At 39.0% G+C, this 19,909-nt stretch overlaps 1 protein-coding gene across 1 annotated transcript; it reads right to left on the reverse strand.

The window, feature by feature from the left end:
- Positions 1 to 362: 362 nt before the first annotated feature.
- LOC123499242 (isocitrate dehydrogenase [NADP], mitochondrial-like) lies at positions 363 to 19,469 on the reverse strand. Its single transcript, XM_045247013.1, has 9 exons — positions 19,282 to 19,469; positions 11,506 to 11,621; positions 10,578 to 10,722; positions 9,869 to 10,068; positions 9,036 to 9,173; positions 7,967 to 8,080; positions 6,417 to 6,564; positions 2,057 to 2,261; positions 363 to 1,310 (listed from the first exon to the last, which is right to left on the reverse strand). Exons 1-9 carry the CDS (start codon positions 19,379 to 19,381, stop codon positions 1,139 to 1,141), a joined length of 1,338 nt encoding a protein of 445 aa, XP_045102948.1. The 5' UTR covers positions 19,382 to 19,469; the 3' UTR covers positions 363 to 1,138.
- Between the last annotated feature and the right edge of the window lie 440 nt (positions 19,470 to 19,909).

Below are 19,909 nucleotides of genomic sequence, written 5' to 3' on the forward strand. Positions count from 1 at the left end.
CTGTTTCTATTGCTGTTTTTCTGAGTGCTAATATTACTTGTTTATTTGTTTTCATGCTACTTTTTTGCTTCTCTTCTAAGACATTTCGTTCTTCCTATTTTTTTTTTTTTTTTTCCTAACTTTTCTAAGACACTTTTTTCTTCCTAATATTTCTTTTTCACTTTTCTAAGACTTTATTCTTCTATTTTTTCACTCTACATATCACTCTTACTTATTCTTCAGTTTTGACCCAAGACTATTTAATTATCTCTAAATATTACTGAATATTCTTGTTTTCTTCACTGACAATAATCTATTAAATTATTTGTTTCCTTATAAGACAATCACATCCTCCATTTTCCTCTCAAGACAATCAAATACTCTTCAGTTTTCTCCAAAAAGACAATTTAATTATGTTCACTTTCTGTACAAATATTCCAAAGACAAATTGTTTTAATTTTCTGTACAAATTATCTTCACTTTATAATTGCTTCAAAGACAATTCAACTCCTTTCACTTTCTTCAAAATTACTTTAAAGACAATAAAACTCTTCACACTCTTTATAAATACCTTAAAAACAATTCAATGCTCCTCACTTTCTTTATAATTACTTAAAAACAATTTCATTCCCTTCACTTTATACTTCAAAGGCAACTCAACTCTCTTCACTTTCTTTATAAACACCTCAATAAACAATTCAATGCCATTCACTTTTCTTGACACAATTTAATCCTCTTGACTTTCTTTACAAATCATTCTCTACACTGGATTCCCTTCACTTGCTTTACAAAATCTTAAAACAGACTTCACAACACTGGTTCCAATCCCCTTCACTGCAGCAAAGAAAAGGCTTCATTTAGCACAAGAATAAGCTCGTATCAGATCTACCCATTCCTTACACAAGCACGTAAGAACAATCAAAACAAAAAGTTAAAAAAAATCAGACACAGGTATCTTTAATCTCCCGTACAACTTTTTTGTTTCCTTCATAACTACACTGTCCCACAATGAAGCTTTGAACTTATGGCAACATCTCCCACACACTCCAGGCCCTTCCCCACTGTGTTATCTTGCTTTCTAGGTCATCTTCCTTGTTCTAGGCTCTTCCCCACTTGCTATCTTCCTTGCTCCAGGCCTTTCCCATTGCTATCTTCCTCTCTAAGCCATCTTCCTTGCCAGCTCCTCACGAATAGCCTCCAGGAAGTCATTGGTGTGCAGGTACATTCCCTCCTTCAGATTCTTGAGTCCATGAATGCAGCCAGCCAGATCCTTGGTCATATTGCCGGAGTCCACAGTGTCAATGCAAGCTGCCTCAAGACTCTGGGCAAACCTGAAGGTGCAGGAGAGATGGAGGTTAGAAAAGGTGGTGGTGATGGTTGTTGGTGAGGATGAGTGAGAAGGGAGAGAAAAGGGGAGATATGCAGGTTAGAGATAGTGGTGATTGCTGTGGAAGGGGGAGAAGGCAGAAGAATGAGAAATAGATAAAAAAAAAAAAAAAAAAAAAAAAAAGAGAAACAGTGAAGGTTAAAAAGAGGTGGTGGTGTTTGCTGAGAAAGAACAAGAAGAGTGAGAAGGTAGAGGAATGAGAAATAGGTGAAAAAAAAAAAAGAGACAGAGAAGGTTAAAAGAGGTAGTAGTGTTTGCTGAGAAAGAACAAGAAGACACAAGAATGAGACACGGGTAGAGAGAGAAAGACAGTGAAGGTTAGAAGAGGTAGAGAAAGACAATGAAGGTTAGAAGAGGAGGTAGTGTTTGAGGAATGAGAACCAGAAAAGGAGAGAAAAAGAATGAATGTTAACAGATATTTGCTGAAGAGGAGTGAAAGTTGGAATAAGAAACCAGAAAGAGAAAAATCGAGGGAGGGAGAAAAAATGAGAAAACGGATGGAGAGAAAATGAAAAAATAAGAAAAATGGAAGAGGAGGATGAGAAAGATGGAAAAAACCAAGACAAGATGAAAAAGAAGAAGTACAAAAACAAACAAGAAGGATGAGAAAACAAGAGCCAGGGAAGAAAAGGATGAGAGAGAAGAATAACACAAGACCCATTCCTCATCCTTCGGCACCCTGGCACCCACCTGGCCAGCTCAGGGGTGCCGTCCAGCTTGGCACGGTGCTCCAAGCCGCGGGTCCAGGCAAAGATGGAGGCAACAGGGTTGGTGGAGGTCTTGTTCCCCTTCTGGTGCTCCCTGTAGTGGCGAGTGACTGTCCCGTGGGCTGCCTCAGACTCGATGGTCTTGCCGTCGGGACACATCAGCACAGAGGTCATGAGGCCGAGGGAACCTGAAGGAGGCCACATGTCACAGGAGGAGCATAGGAGCAAACAATTAAACTGGTATTTTAAGAGTAATTCAGTATAGGATATAAAGGCCAAGTCAGAGAAACCATAGAAGCATAGGACTTAACTGGTCTTCTTTTTTTGTATTGATAAGAGCATTTGAGATCCTATGAACACACACATACACACACTAACAAATGGCTCTTTTTTTTCCATGTCATAACTAGCTAAATACAAAAAAAATTGCTCTTTTCCTATATTTACAAATTATCCCTTCTCATGTATGTCATAATCTCTCTCTCTCTCTCTCTCTCTCTCTCTCTCTCTCTCTCTCTCTCTCTCTCTCTCTCTCTCTCTCTCTCTCTCTCTCTCTCTCTCTCTCTCTCTCACACACACACACACACACACACACACACACACACACACACACATTCACAATTTTAAGGACAAACTAGAAAAAAAAAACAGTTATGGAGATGTGACAATTCAAGTTTAGTTCCTCTCCTGTATGTCACTAGATAGTTGTATTACAACTAAGTAAATACACAAACATTACCTTTTTTCCTGTATGTCATAATCACACACACACACACACACACACACACACACACACATATTTGGTGTGGAGGAGGATAAGACACCGAGTAAAATGGAGAGAGAGAAAAACATAAAAAAGGTGATAAATAATATCATTAATGTGGTGCAGGAGGAGGGAAAAGACCTAGTACAAGAAATAGAGGACTTCCATAGAATTGGAAAGTTCACAAGAGAAGGTATGAGGCCAATAAGAATCAAACTTAAGTCACAAAAGGATGTAGATGAATTGGTGGAGAAGTCATGGAGGCTAGCCCAGCAGGAAACAACAAGGAAGATTTGGTTGAGAAGAGATCTCGGTGAAAAGGAAGAGAAATGTTAAATGAGTTGAGAAAGGAGGCTTTGAAAAAAATGAAGAGAGGACAGAAGAGAGAAGAAAGAGTTTTCTGGAGAATCTTGGATATGAGACTGAGGAAGTGGTTCATAACCCAGAAAAGTACAGCAAGAAAGGACTAAAGAAACTTACATATGAGCGAAATGTAATGTATTCCAACATAAATGGAGTGATATCGGGGATTTTAGAACTCAACGATTACTTGAGGACAAGAACCCAGATATTGTGGGTCTTACTGAAACAAAACTGAGAGAGGGAGAAGACCTGATGATGGTTGGAGAAGGGAAATATAATGTTTGGAAAAGAAATAGAGTAGGTAAGATGGGAGGAGGAGTGATGTTGCTGGTTAAAAAAGATATAAAGGTGGATCAAGTGAAAAAAGGTATGGGAAAGGCAGAAGTGCTAAAGATCAGAGCAGAAACTAATGAAGGAAAAAGAGGCACTACATAGTGGTGTACGTACCACCTAAGACAAATGCATGGTCAGTACAGGAATATGAAGAAATGATAAGTGATACAGGAACATGTCTGGAAGAAATGTTGGGTGGCTGTGAACGAACTATAATGATGGGAGATTTTAATTGTAAAGAGGTGTGTTGGGAGGACTGGTCAATGGAAGGATCAGAGACAACATGGGAAATACACTATTGACACTGGCAATGGAAAATGTGTTAACTCAGTGGGTCAAAGAAGATACTAGGTTTGGAGGAGAGGAGCATCGTCAAGACTGGACTTGGTCTTTAGTACAGAGCCAATGGTCATTGAGGAGATGAGGGTGGAGTGCCCTTTAGCAAAGAGTGATCATGCAGTTTTGGAGTTCAAGGTGATAGATGAAGAGAAATCTAGAAGAAATGAAGAATATAAAGTGGGAAGATGGAATTATGCCAAGACAGATTTTGGAAACCTAAAGAAATTCTTTCAAGAGACAAATTGGATGAAATTCAAGAGTGCTAAGGAGCAAATGAAAAGTGGAAGGAATTTATAAAAATATACAAAGAAGGTGAGAAAAATTTGTACCAATAAGACAACATAGAAGTTGGAAAGCAGGACTGGTTTAACGATAGATGTGAAAAGGCTAGAACAAGAAAAGAGGATGCATGGAAGAGGTGGAGAAGGAAAAGACGGATTAAGCAGTGGGAAAGTTACAAAAGAGCAAGAAATGAATATGTGTTGATTAGAAGAGAAGAAAGAAAGAAACAAGAAAAGGATATAATTGATAAATGTAAAGACCAACCAAGGCTTTTTACAGACATGTGAACAACAACATCAAAAATAGAGAAAGTATTGAAAGTTTAGAAGTAAATGGAGTATGCAGTGAAGATCCCAGGAAATGGCAGAGGCTATGAATGGATGCTTTCGGAAGGTATTCACAAAGGAGACTGCTTTTGACAAACCACTGGTAATGGAACAGAAAGGGATTATGAAGGAGTTTCAAGTAACTGTGGAGGAGATCAAGAACATGATGGGGAGTTTAGAAGTGAGAAAAGCTGTGGGACCTGATGGGGTATCAGGATGGATTTTAAGAGAATGCAGGGAGCAATTGGCAGAAAAAGTTTGTGAAGTAATTGATGCCTCATTAAGGGAAGGTGTAGTGCCCCAAGACTGGAAAAGAGCTAACATTGTCCCAATCTATAAATCAGGTAACAAGAGAGACCCATTGAACTATAGACCAGTGTCACTTACAAGTGTGGTAGCTAAGATGTGTGAGAGGGTGGTGAAGAATAGATGGACAGACTTCTTGGAGAAAAATGACATACTTTGTGAGTGTCAATTTGGTTTTAGAAAAGGGCGTTCATGCACGACAAACCTGATATGTTACTATTCGAGGGTGATAGATGTAATACAGGAAAGAGATGGTTGGGCTGATGGAATATATCTGGATTTAAAAAAGGCCTTTGATAAGGTACCACACCAGAGACTGATCTGGAAACTTGAAATGGTAGGAGGAGTGCATGGCAGTTTACTAAAATGGATGGAAGACTTTTGGTAGGAAGAGAAATGAGAACAATAATTAAGGACAGACCATCAGAATGGGGATTGGTGGAGAGTGGAGTTCCACAGGGATCAGTGTTGGCACCAGTAATGTTCGCAGTCTACATAAATGACATGGTGGATGGGGTGTCCAGTTATGTGAGCCTATTTGCAGGCGATGCAAAATTGTTAAGAAAAGTGAGATGTGACAAAGATTGCGAACTACTCCAGGAAGACTTGGACAGAATATGGAAATGGAGCTGTACATGGCAAATGGAGTTCAACACGACAAAATGCAAGAAAATAGAGTTTGGCAAGAGTGAAAGAAGAATCAGGAGTATGTACAAGATAGGAAATGAAGACATAAAACCAGTCATGAAGAAAAAGACCTTGGGGTGACAATTACCAATGACCTATCGCCAGAGAGACATATAAACAAAATAATTGGAGAAGTATTGAACTTATTGAGGAACATAAGAGTGGCGTTCGTATATCTAGATGAAGAAATGATGAAGAAAATAATTACTGCAATGATAAGACCGAGGCTTGAATATGCAACAATACAGTGGGCTCGAACTTAAAGAAACACATAAGGAAACTAGAGAAAGTACAGAGGGCTGCAACAAAATGGTGCCTGACTTAAGAGATTTGACTTATGAAGACAGACTGAAAAGAATGCAACTTCCAACCCTGGAAAACAGAAGAAAGGGAGACCTGATAGCAATATACAGAGTGATGATTGGCATGGAAAAAATGGATAGGGAAGATCTGTGTATGTGGAATGGAAGAATGTCGAGAGGGCATGGGAAAAAACTAAAAATGGCCACTTATAGGAGAGATGTGAAGAAATATAGCTTCCCTCATAGAAGGGTGGAAGCATGGAATAGTTTAGACGTGGAAGTGGTCAACGCAAGGAATATTCATGATTTTAAGAAAAAGCTGGACATTAATAGATATGGAGACGGGACAACACGAGCATAGCTCTTTTCCCGTATGTTACAATTAGGTAAATACAATTAGGTAAATACACACACAATCACTTTTAATCAGGCATTAGTTTTTTATCTTTTTTTTATAATTTGCAAAGATGAGAAAGCCAGATATAGAAATGTGGGTAAACAAGACTTATCAAAATAAAAGATGAGACAGAGATAGAGAGAACAAAGATAAGGAGACAACTTGGCAAACACACTCACACACACACACTAAGATGAAACAGAGATAGAGACAACAAAGATAAGGGGACACACACACACACTCACCATAGCCCTGAGCCACCACATCGGACTGCACATCACCATCATAGTTCTTGCAGGCCCACACGAAGCCACCAGACGACTTGAGCCCCTGAGCCACCATGTCGTCAATCAGCCTGTGCTCGTACCAGATCCCCTTGGCATCAAAGTCTTTCTGCCAGGGAGGAAGGAATGCCCGGTTAAAATAATTTTTCTATTTTTATTAGTCGCGCCTTATTTTCTTTTATTTAGGTATTGACGTTTTGGCTTCTCAAACACTTCTGTGCTTCACCTCCACCATTGCAAGAGGGTTTATTTACATTTACACGAGAATTTTTTTTACAGTTCTAGAGGCAGAGTGACAAGATTTTTACATTATTAACAGAAGAAACAAGGCAGTGACAAGATTTTTACATTATAAACTGGAGAAACAAGGCAGAGTGACAAGATTTTTACATTATTAACCAGAGAAACAAGGCAGAGTGACAAGATTTTTACATTAACCAGAGAAACAAGGCAGTGACAAGATTTTTACATTATTAACTGGAGAAACACTCTTGAAAACCCCGCTAGTCATCCCTGTGGCCTTGGAAAATAGTCATGGCAAGAGCAAAGCATTTCTGAACACCTTTACGTATCACTTCCACAGAGGGAGGATGGGAGGAGAGTGATTGGTTAGTAAAATTGTCTTAGCGTTTGTTTTCTATTGGGTATTGAGACTTTATTTTAGGTTCATCATTATTTTTGAACAAGGAGGATGGGGAAAAAGGTGCTCCGTTAAAATTATGCCTTGGTGTTTTATTAGGTATTGAGGTGATATTTCCAGTACTAAGGTTCTATTTCAGGTTCATCTTATTTCAGTAGGAGGAGGAGGATTGGTACAGAGGTGCTTGGTTAAAATCATGCATGTTCTTTTCTTACGCATGGAGGTTTTGTTTCTGGTTAATCTTTATTATTCTGCAAAGGGACAGTATTCTTTTTTTTTTTTTTTTTTTTTTTTTTCTCTCAGGCATTAGTGGTTTTCTTTGAGTTAATCTGCTAAAAATGAAGAGACAGAGAGACATGTGGTGGAACAAGACCTACAAAACGAATGATAAGGAGATAAAAATTGAGAGAGAGAAATGTAGTTGAAAAAGATCTACCAAAATTAAGAGGAGATAAATATTGGGAGATAAAAATGTAGTGGAACAAGACCTACCAAAAGAATGATAAGGAGATAAAAAATTGAGAGAGCAGTGTAGCTGAACAAGACCTGCCAAAACAATGATAAAACAGATAGAGAGATGAAATTATGTAGCAAAGGAAGGAAATGAGCAGTGTAGCTGAACAAGACCTGCCAAAACAATGATAAAACAGATAGAGAGATTAAATTATGTAGCAAAGGAAGGAAATCACAGGAAGATGCAAGAGAAATGGACAATGAGAGGAAAAAACAAACAAATGATAACCACTCACTAAGGAAAAAGGAAGGGAAGAACTGGAGGAGAAAGTACATGAAGATAAACAACCATTACAATAAAAAAAGAAGGAAAAAAACTGGCATAGAAGAAAGGATAAAAAAAGGAAGAGTGGCTTACCTTGTACTTTGCCTGGTAGATCTCCTCAAAGATGTCCTTGAAGCGACCATCATAACGCTTCAAAATAGTGTTCTTGGTGGACATGTACAGTGGCCAGCCCTTGCCCAGTGCCACCTAGGGACAAAGTAAGGTTAGGTAAGGTGACGCGTGGTGTGGTGTGGTAAGGTAAGGTAAGGTAAGGTAAGGTAAGGGTAGGTTAAGGTAAAAGTTAAGTTAATGTTAGGGTAGAGTAAAAACTTGATGTGTCTATTGGTGAGCCATATAATAATAGAGGATTATGTTAGGTTAGTGTTCATGTTAGTATGTTTATTTCTAGCTAGGATAGAGAAAGACTCACTGCATCCATTGGTTAGCCATATAATGAAAGAGTATTATGTTTTATCTAGTTTATCACCAATACCAAAAAATAGTTTAGAATTTGAGATATTCCACTGCAGAATTAAGAGTTTATAAAAAAGTAGTGCTTAAAATTTACTATCAAGCATTCAACAAGTGTGTATTCAGTGAGGTCACAACATTAATCCATCCACTGTGACAATAATCTACATATAAAAGGAAAAAAGTCACCATATCTCTTACTCCAGCACCAGCCTGTCTCCACCTTCATCAAGACAAAGAGCAAGAAAGATTGTAACACCACTATCCTTCCACTTACTTCTCTCTACCTTCATCAAAACAAAGAAAGGTTACATTACTCTATCCACTGCAACACTGATCCACCACCTACATAGAAAGCAAAAAAGGCTGGTCCATTTCACTATCCTTCCACCTGCTTCCACCTTCACTAAGACAAAGAAAGGTTATTCTATTAATCTATCCACTGTAACTGCTTCTGTATTCACACCTTCCTATGACCTGAATTCATTGAAGAAGGAAGTTTCAAGACATTTATCTCATTCTTTTGGCTGACTCTTTCAAACCTACTTGGGAACCGGCATCTAAGTGGGCTAGATTTTCCTTCTTACATTAAAAAAACTGAAAAAAAAGAAAATATAGAGCAAGAAACTAATTTTTCACTCCACATCAGTCCTACCCCAAACCATCAAAAGTCCTCAGCCCCTCACAGTACCTGGAAGGAGGAGTGGGCAAAGTCACGGATGGACTCGTCAGTGTTGTACATGGCCATGGTGACGCCGCCGCCCTGCTTGAAGTCAAACACCTTGGTCCTCTGTGGCTCTCCGCCCTCAGGAGTGTACACAATCTCAACCTGGACAGGAAGAACAGGTGTTGTGGTGAAGTGATGCACAGGTATAAATTATTAGTTCATTTCTGACATTACAGGTATAGGTATCAGTCTATTTCTGACACTACAGGTATAGTTCATTAGTTCATTTCTGACATTATAGGCAGAGTTTATTAGTCTATTTCTGACACTACAGTCACTGAGATTTTTCTTTTTTCCCACTAGTTTAAATTTCTTGTTAAATTCTAACTGGATTTGTTTGAGCAGACTGTGTTAACCTAATATTAGAAAAAAGTGTATTTCCATCTTCCAGTGACCTAAACTCACTGAAGACAGAGGTTTTAAGATATTTGTTCCATTGTTCTGGCCACCTGTCTCAGACCTACAAGGGGACTAGCATACAAATTAACACACAAATAAAAACACACACAGGTAAATATCAATAAAGATACCAATCAATGCACATGAATGAAAACACAAACAGGTAAATGTCAATAAAGATACCAATCGATGCACATGAATAAAAACACAAACAGGTAAATATCAATAAAAATACCAATCGATGCACATGAATGAAAACACAAACAGGTAAATGTCAATAAAGATACCAATCAATGCACACAAATGAAGACACAAACATCAATAGAGATACCAATCAATGCACATGAATGAAAAACACAAGCAGATAAACATTAATAGAGAGAGATCAAGCGACTCACACTGCCATTGCCGGGGATGACCATGTCCGTGGCCTTGTACTGGTCTCCGTGGGCGTGCCTGCCGATGATGATGCTCTGGGTCCAGCCGGGCACCAGGCGGGGAATGGTCTTGCAGATGATGGGCTCCCTGAACACCGTGCCGCCCAGAATGTTACGGATGGTGCCATTAGGACTCAGCCACATCTTCTTCAGCTTGAATTCTGTGTAAGGGATGAATTTTTGTTTATTTTGTGGTCAGGTCTTGCTTTTCCAAAATCTTAATGTAACCCAACCTAATCTAATCTTTATCTGCCCTAACCTAACCTAACCAAAATACAACATATTTAACTTAAGATACCCAATCAAACCCTTAATGTAACGCAACTTAGGCTAAATGTAACCAAACAATTCAACAGCACAACCTAACTTATTCTAACACGTGTAGTGAAGATATGGGTGTCTGAGTTATCTAGTGAGTAAAGAAGAGAAGTAAGTTTTATTTGCACTATTTAAGAAGCAAATTTTAACTTGTTTCAAAAGGAGGAAAGTTTGTGCAGTGTTGTTTGAGTCCCACCTCTCCCCTAAGGTGTTGCAAAGGATATTGTCATGGCAAGTGTAAAATTAGGTTGTTTTAAAAGAAGGAAAATATGCACAGTGTAGTTTAAATCCCATCTCTCTCCCTTCAGGTGCAGCAAGGCGTGGTGGTGGTGATGGTGACTGGCTGACTCACCCTCCACGCGCTGCTCATCGGGGGTGATGGTGGCACACTTGATGCCTACATTGTACTTCTTGATGGCCAGCGCAGAGTCGATGGTCACCTGGTCGTTGGTCTGGTCACGGTAAGGCAGCCCAAGGTCGTAGTATTTGCAGTCGATCTGGTGGTTAGGTTAGGTTAGGTTAAGTTAGGTGGGGTTACAGAAGCTAATAACAGGAACATCAGTCCTACATGTTGCACTTCCTTTATAAAGCATGACTACCTATCTCCACTCCCTTAAAAAACATGTCTATCTATTTTCACCCCTATACAAACCATGCTACCTATGATCATTCCAATCCACAACTTTGTCTAGTCTTTTGAAGCTCCCTGATGACTCACCACTAACAATCTAACACCTCTCTCACCCATATCTTATTTATTTCATCTTTTTTACATATGACTTATCAACGTCAACAAAAACCATCGACAAGCAGGAGTAGCACAAGTTTCTATGGATACTGCCAGAGGTGATGGTGTACATATGGTATTATAAGAGGGAAATACACATAAGCACTCCGAGGTGTTGTGGTAGTGACATTAAAGTGTGACAAGCGACACACAGACACACACACAATGGCAGCGCTGGGTGAGTAACCATGGCAGGGAAACAAAACACAAACACTCCTCACATGAAACATAATCTAAACCTATTATGTTAATTTGCTGCAAGCCTCTCTCCCCCCACTCCCTGACCAGACTAACATTGCATTTATTCTTATTTTATCAAGATCAACACATACAAAGACAGGGAGCAAAGCGAAACAGGTAAAAAAAATATTAATATACTGACGAACAAGAAAGAAATATCAACACACAAAGAGGAAAAAAAAAAAATAAATAAAAAAAACAATAAATAACATAAATACAAACAAAGAGAGGGCACAGGACAGCAGGAACCCACCTTGAGGTAGGGATAGATGAGGTAGTCCTTGATCTTCTCCCAGATAATACGGGTCATCTCATCTCCATCCAGCTCCACCACAGGGTTCTTCACCTCAATCCTCTTGTCTGTTGAGTCTGTTGGGGCAGAGAAAAAGAAAAACCTGTAGAGAACAATACTAGAAGCACCCAGTTATACTCAATTCCCAGTACTAAGAGGAGAAATAGGGGATCTAGTACTATGGAGACAAGGATACGGCAAAACCAACTAAATTATATGATGTGGAGGAAAATGAGACTAATGAGCTGAAGAGGACAATGGAGGAGATGGCTACCTTGTGATGATGGATGGACAGTGGTAGGGAAGAGTGAGGATGACAGAGGAGGAGAGATACACACACTAAGTTAAATACAGACAGATAAGGAAAGAAAACAAAGACACAGAGACAGAAAGAGTAACAGACAGTATGAGAAAAGAAAACAGGTTAAGAAAGACAAAAGAGACAGAACAACAGACAGAAAAAGAAAATTAATAAGAAAAAGACAAAGAAAGACAGAAAATGAGATAGAAATAGGAAGAGCAACAGACAATATGAGAAAAAGACGAAGAAAAGAGCCATAAAGAAAGACAAAAACAAGACACAGAAGCAGGAAGGAGCAACAGAGAGTAAGAGAAAGAGAGAGACAGTTAAAGAAAGATGAAAAGAAACAGAACAAGATGGCAAAAGAAAAAGACAAAGACAGAAAACAAGACAGAAGCAGAAAGAAGAACAGACAGTAAGAGAGAGATAGATAAAGAAGACAAAAAAAAAGACAGATCAACAGAAAGTAAGAGAAAAAGAAAGACTTGGAAAGAGAGACAGAAGCAGAGAGAACAATGGAGTGAGAGAAAAAGACAAAAAAAAATCAATAAAAAGTGAAGATAGATAAAGGAAGACAACAAAAAAAGACAGATCAACTGAAAGTAAGAGAAAAAGAGAGACAGAAGAAGAAAAACTGGAAAAAAGAGAGAGAGAGAGAGAGAGAGAGAGAACAATAGACAGCAAGAAAACAAAAAAAAAAAAAAAAGTTACATAGAGGAAAGAAAAAAGGAAGAAAAAAGACAGTGAGAGAGATGGAGGGAGAAAAAAGAAAGAATGGGATAACAAGCATGACATCACACAGTACAAGAAGAGGAAGGGGCAGTGCATTTCTAAGGTCTGTTCTACTGTATTAACTCATTACCTCCTCCTGCAAGGCTTCCTCCTACTCACAAGCTCAGGAAGAAGTGTATTGGGGTGATTTAGGCTATACTGGGTTAATGCTGGCCTGTGTTGGGGTATGCTTGGGTATGCTGGACTATGCTGCTTCTCTTGGTAACAAACTTAGGGTATTAACATATATCTCAAACTGAATTATCTCTATTTCTTTGTTTTATTATTATTTCTTTTATTTTGCCTCTATCTGGTAGAAGGAAGTGTCACGTAGCATTACTAATTCAATTACCAATAAATAACTTTTTTTTCTCTCTCTTCACTTCAACAACTCTGGATAACAAGCAAACACTGGGAACACATGTGGGAAACCATTAAAAAGAATCAAACCAAAGGAGAGCTAGAATCAATACCAGATAAAGAGATAACCTAATAATCTAAATAAAGCATGATACACTAAGAAAACTGTAGAAGGAAGGCGTCACTTAGATAAACTCCTTTGCACTACTTATCTTAGTTATCCAATGAATTATTAACCTTTTCAGTACTGGGACACATTTTCTACCTTGAGATTTGTGTACTATTATACCACTTTATTGACATTAAGAAGGGTCTATGGAGGTCAGAAGATTAATGGCCACAGTCTTCACTATTTTAATCCCTTCAGTACTGGGACACATTTTCTACCTTGAGATTTGTGTACAATTAGACCACATTATTGACATTAGGAAGGGTCTGTGGAGGTCAGAAGATTAATGGCCACAGTCTTCACTATTTTAATCCCTTCAGTAGTAGGACACATTTTTACCTTGAGATTTGTGTACAATTAGACCACTTTATTGACATTAGGAAGGGTCTATTGAGATCAGAAGATTAATGGCCACAGTCTTCACTATTCCAATCCCCAACATGAGTTTCTGAAGCTGTATAAAATCACCAAAACTAAGCAGAATGAATATGGAAACACATCATGGTACTGAAGGGGTTAAACATTGAAAGCACATGATAGATCAAGAAGACTATAAAAAGATGGGAAAAAATAAATAAATAAGCATACTGGATGAATAGCAGAAAGAATATGGAAACACGCCATTGTACAGAAAGGGTTCATTGATAAGACACGACAGATTAACAACACTACAAAAAGATGGAAAAAAAAAATACAATAAACTCCACTTAACTAATTATCTACTTATCCAATCCTTCCCAACTTCTCCATTAAACTATTGCAGATAAACCGACACCCTTATTAACTTGTGATACATTAAAAAAAAAAAAAAGACTGCAAAAAAAAAAGTAAGGAAAACATACTTAAACTGTACTACATTAAATAAACACCATTTAATTTCCTCCTCCTCTTCCTTCTCCTTTTTTTCTTTCTCTCCTCCTCCTCTTATAATTGTTGTTGTTCTTGTTCTTGTTCTTCTTCCTCTGCTCCTCCTCCTCCTTCTCCTCCTCTTCTACTTCTACTTCTTCTTCTTCTTCTTCTTCTTCTTTTCCTCTTCCTGCAACTCTTCTTCTCCTCCTCCTCCTCCTCCTCCTCCTCCTCCTCTTCTCCTCCTCCTCCTCCTCCTCCTCCTCCTCCTCCTCCTCCTTTAGTTTTCTTACTTGGATATTAATTGCTAAAAACATGTCTAGTTTACCTCACCATCTATTTCCATTTATCCATTTATTTATTTATCTGTTTTTACTTTTAGTCAAATCTGGGCACATAATTTTTATTCTGTTGAGGAATTTTGTCTTTCATTTTATTAGTGTCCATTTTGCTCTTATTTGGGTCTATTTTGCTCTTATTTTCTCTATTTTGCTCTTATTTAGGTCTTTTTGCTCTTATTTGGGTCTATTGTTCTTATTTGGGTCTGTCTTGCTCTCATTTGTGCATTGGTACACTGTTGCATTCTTTATTTACAAAGTGTTCTGAGTGTCACTATTACTGGCACTCCCCTCAAGGTACTTCTGGCACTGGGCATCAAACAGTACTACTACTCCTGGCACAGTGTCAGTGGTAAGGAATGACATGACACTTTTCTATACTTATCTGTCATGGCTCTTTTTATATATTCACATTACATTATCTTCCTGGCATCTTTATATGGTTTTCTCTTCTTTATTTATTATTTTATGTAAGAGGGGATGACTGGCCAAGAAAATAAAAATTAAAATAAATATGTCTACTTAGTTGCCAGTCCCCATAGAGGTCTGATAGAGTTACAAAATAAAGGGATGTCTTGAGACCCCCTCTTAAATACTCTATAATCCTTCTTATTACGATTTTCTATGGACTGAACTTTTTATCTAATATTTTCTTTCACTTTTTAATAACTTCTAGGATGAATTATAAAAAAAACTCCTTCACAGCTTCATTTCCTTAACATTCACCAAACGTCACCAAATACTTTTTTTATAACTTAAGTCTCCTGTCAAGGTTTTTTTTTTTTTTTTTTTTTTTTTTTTTTCCCTGATCCCTATAACCTCACACACACACACACACACACACACACACACACACACACACACACACACACACACACACACACACACACACACACACACACACTAAAAATAACATGGCTTCTCTTATACACACATATACATTCTGTCACTTTTTTTTCACAACTTTGACACACAACACACACACACACTGACACACTCATATACTCCAAAATAAACCCAACTCTTCACACACACACACACACACACACAGACTGTCAATCTCTTTTATTTCTGGCCCTATTTCAAATTTTGCATCCCTTTAACTTCCCTGTTGCAACACACACACACCTGCCAAACTTGTGTGTACCTTAACAATGTACATTATGCTGTCTATGGCGTGTGTGTGTGTGTGTGTGTGTGTGTGTGTGTGTGTGTGTGTGTGTGTGTGTGTGTGTGTGTGTGTGTGTGTACTGTACCCTGAAATACACAGCTCTCTCACCATAACATATTTTCCAAGGCCACAGAGGTGACTAACAAAAGAGAGTTTCTACTAATAATAATCCAGAAATCTCATTAATCTGTCCTTAGAGTCAAAAACCATCCTTAAAAACTCGCGTCACTTCACTATAACCATTTTCCAAGGCCACAGAGATGATTAGCCAGGTTCACAAGAGCGTTTCTACTGTTAGTAATGAGGAAATCTTATTAATCTGTCACTAGAATCATAAAAATATCCTTAAAAATACTTGTCACTTCACTAAAACTATTATAACTATATATTTTCCAAGGCCACAGACATGATCAGCTGGGCTCTCAAGAGTGATTCTACTGTTAATGAGGAAATCTTGTTAATCTGTCCTGAAGACCATGAAACTTCAACAAGAGCCTTTGGAAAGTTGTGAAGATGTGGTATTCAAGTGGAGAGAGAGAGAGAGAGAGAGAGAGAGAGAGAGAGAGAGAGAGAGAGAGAGAGAGAGAGAGAGACCTATAAATCTTTCACTCTCACTAATACTGGCAGCTAATCATCTCTCTCTCTCTCTCTCTCTCAACCCCCTTCCCCCCATTAATTACATCACTACACCTTGACACCTCCCTCCACCACCACCCTCTTAATATAACCTTGGCACTCACACTGGCACTATCCCTTCAGTGCCAGCAGCCTCTCACCGGCTCTCTCTCTCTCTCTCTCTCTCTCTCTCTCTCTCTCTCTCTCTCTTCCTTGATGACCTAAACCTTGAAAAACAGTTACCTTTTTCCCTTCAATAACCTGGCAACTGAGAGAGAGAGAGAGAGAGAGAGAGATTTAAAGAATGTTGATGGTTTCTCTCTCGTGTTGAAAAACCCTCTTACAAATAAACAGTAGTCACAAAAGGGAAACTGACAGATGAATTGGTAAAAAAAAAAAAAATAGTACGTAGATAAACAAATAAGGTAAACATTGAGAAGTAAACAAACAAGAGATAAAAAAAAAAAGATTGCTAAAAAATAATAAATAAACAAGAACAAAATTAAATACAAGATTATAATGGAAGTTAAAAATAATAAATGGAAATGTTTTAAGAAATACATTAGAACAAATTGTAAGCAAAGGATAAAGATAAAAATAGTCACTGAAAAATAAAGAGAGAGAGAGAGAGAGAGAGAGAGAGAAAACGAGAATAATTGCGAAATATAAGTAGTATAAACAAGAAACCTTTAGCTGGAGGAGGAGGAGAAGGAGGACATTCACCTATGATAACTTTTCTCCCCTCCCCCCTTCCCCCTCCACACACACACACACACACACACCGATAATTTCTATACATATCAGTCATTCTCTCTCTCTCTCTCTCTCTCTCTCTCTCTCTCTCATTACACATAGTCACAAGATCTCACAAGAATACTGAGAGAGAGAGAGAGAGAGAGAGAGAGAGAGAGAGAGAGAGAGAGATTCAACCAATCAATACCAGTGAAAATTTTAAGAAAACGGTAAAAAAAAACATCGAGAGAGAGAGAGAGAGAGAGAGAGAGAGAGAGAGAGAGAGAGAGAGAGAGAGAGAGACTTAAGTTAGAGTGAAAGGATTGATTGAGGTGAGGCACACGCACAAACTGCATCACAATAAGAGACTGCAAACCCCAAACGAGGAGCTATGAAGAGGATCAGAATGCATGAAAGGAGGGTCTGAATGCATGGAGAGGGAATCCGAAGCTTTATTGCATGACTGGCATCGTAAAAAGAAGAAAAAAAAAAAAAAATATTTATATATACGAGAGAGAGAGAGAGAGAGAGAGAGAGAGAGAGAGTGTACTAGCTATAGGTAAGCATACAATAATAAAAAAGAAAACATTACAAAAAATACCAGAAATGAAAACTTAAAAGAAAGGAAGATAAAAAGAAAAGAAAAATGGAGTAAGGAAAGAAGACGAAAAGAAAGACATGACATAGAGGCAATAAAGAGGAGGAGGAGGAGGAGGAGAAACAGATGGTGGATGGAAGGGACAGAAGATAGTGAAAATTTACCAAAAGGAAGATGAAAGACGGAGATAGAAGGGATTAGGGTCACCTGAAGGGAAAGACGAAGGAAGAGAGGAAAAGAAAGAAGGAAAGCAAGAATAAACAACAGCGAAGGAAGAGAGAAGAGAAAGGAAGGAATGAGGGGAGAAAGCCAGAGAAAATGTAAAAAGAGAAAAGTAAAAGTAAAGAAAATACGGAAGAGAAATGAAAGAAAGCAAAGCAGTTAGGAGGAGGAGGAGGAGGGCAGGCAAACACCGGCAGGCAGAACCCCCCCCCTCCCCCCTCTCTCTCTCTCTCTCTCTCTCAGTAGGTCACGTAGGCCGCTAAAGTTGCCGGCAGGTCATTAAATACTACGAATTAACCTTTATAACGTGCTCTCATTCACAAACAACCATCATCACTATCAGCATCACCCTCACAAACACCGTGATGCTCAATTTTACCTGTTGTTTCTTTGTATTTTTCCCATTAAGTGCATTTCTCTCATTTCCTTCCCGTGCCGTACTTTTCCATCACCTTATAAGGAAAACTGGGTAAATCTGGCCTCTATTCACACAGGTAATAGAGGTTTTAATTGATTAACCGTATCTGTATGTTTAATTAAGTCTAGTTTTGCATCTTATTTCATTCCCGGGTTTTTCTTTATAACTGAGAGAAACGTGATTGTAAATTTACAACTTCCATACAACAAGGTAACATGTCTTGAATATTACCTGAGTATATCTAATTAAGCCTGATTTCCTACCTGTACTTTTCCATTACTTGCTATCTATCAGCTTCTATATTTAAATCATCTCTCCGGCGAATGCACCCTGTAATGACCATATCACATTAAAATATATTTTCGTCTCTATATTAACAGGCAGAATCTTAATTTACCTGTATACATTGATTCTGATATACTAATAACTATGTGTATTTTCCTTTCACTTATAAACTGATAGGTCAATGCACTCGTTTGTGGTCACTACGCATTTTCCGCTGTTATCTCCCAAGTCCCGGAATGAGGAAGATAACAGAGACTCCCTCACAAAAACAAGTCTACCGGGGTCTTTCCAACATTGGTATTCCGAGAAGCATTTGGGGCTAAGAAAGAGAAAAACAATATACGTGGGGCCTCTCCAAGTTCAAGGTCATTGTGGGTAGCAGCACCGGGTTATATAATTGTAGCCCCCAAAGCTTCCCTCCTTGACAACAACAAACACAAAGTACTCCTGGGAAGGTGCAAACAGGTCCCTTTCCCGTGGTGTCCCCATGCTTGCGTTCGAAGGCAAAATGGAGGCACAGAGGGGGCTAGAGTATTCAGTCAGCCCCAGTACGTTCATTCCCCATGTCTTCCTTGATGTAGTGATAAGATTCATGCAACAGTTATGGTGAAGAGTCCTGTTTCCCTGCGGTGTTCCCATGCATGCGCTAGTGAGGCAAAAATGGAGGCATAAGAAACAATCAGCCCCCTGCGTTAGCCTCACGTCCCGGCAAGGCATTTCTGCTCAATAAATCTTCCATAATTCACATTCCTATCTACCTTGACCGATAGATAGGACTTCTGCAGGTGATTTGAGTGAATAATACCCCCGGAAAAGCTAATAATGCCCTCCCCCGACACTTAGGCACGACCATTCCCTTCTCGTCCCTCTCAACTCTCAAGGTACAGGACAAGGAATTTGCATCAACTCACATGACATTTTCTGGGCCATGGCGGTAGGCACAGCGACCCTGGCATGGCTCGGGGCCTTGGTGAGGGCTACCCTGGCGACTTGAGCTAACGTGGAGGCCATGGTGAATATAGTGGTGGAGGAGAGTGTGGTGGAGGCGTGCCGGGTGCTGCCACGAGTGAAACAGCAGCTGCTCTCTCTAGCCAGCCAGCACCCAGCCCCAGCCACGCTCCTCCTCTCCCTCTCTCCTCTCTCCCTGCTCCCCCCAAACCCTCACTGCTCTTTTCTCCCCTTCTCCTCTCCCAGTCCTTCCTCTCTCCCCTGGTGCCCCTGTACTTCACTGCATTCGCCTCTCTCTCTCTCTGTCCCTCTCTCCACCACCCTCCATTTCATTCATTATTCTTACTTCTATAATACATATATTCCCTACTTCATACACTACATACCCTCTTTATCCTCTCCACTTCTTATCCATTTTCTCAGTTCCTCCACTTCCTCATCCTCCTCTTCATCATCCACTCAGCGGTCTCGTCTTTCCACCCCTTCCACTAGGACCACCACCCTTCCACCACATGCACACTCCCTTCTCTCATTCTCAGACCACTAAACAACTCTCCTGACCACAGTTTTAACCTGAACAAATTTGCAGTT

This window comes from Portunus trituberculatus, chromosome 8, assembly GCF_017591435.1.
Source record: "Portunus trituberculatus isolate SZX2019 chromosome 8, ASM1759143v1, whole genome shotgun sequence".
Classification (NCBI taxonomy): domain Eukaryota; kingdom Metazoa; phylum Arthropoda; class Malacostraca; order Decapoda; family Portunidae; genus Portunus; species Portunus trituberculatus.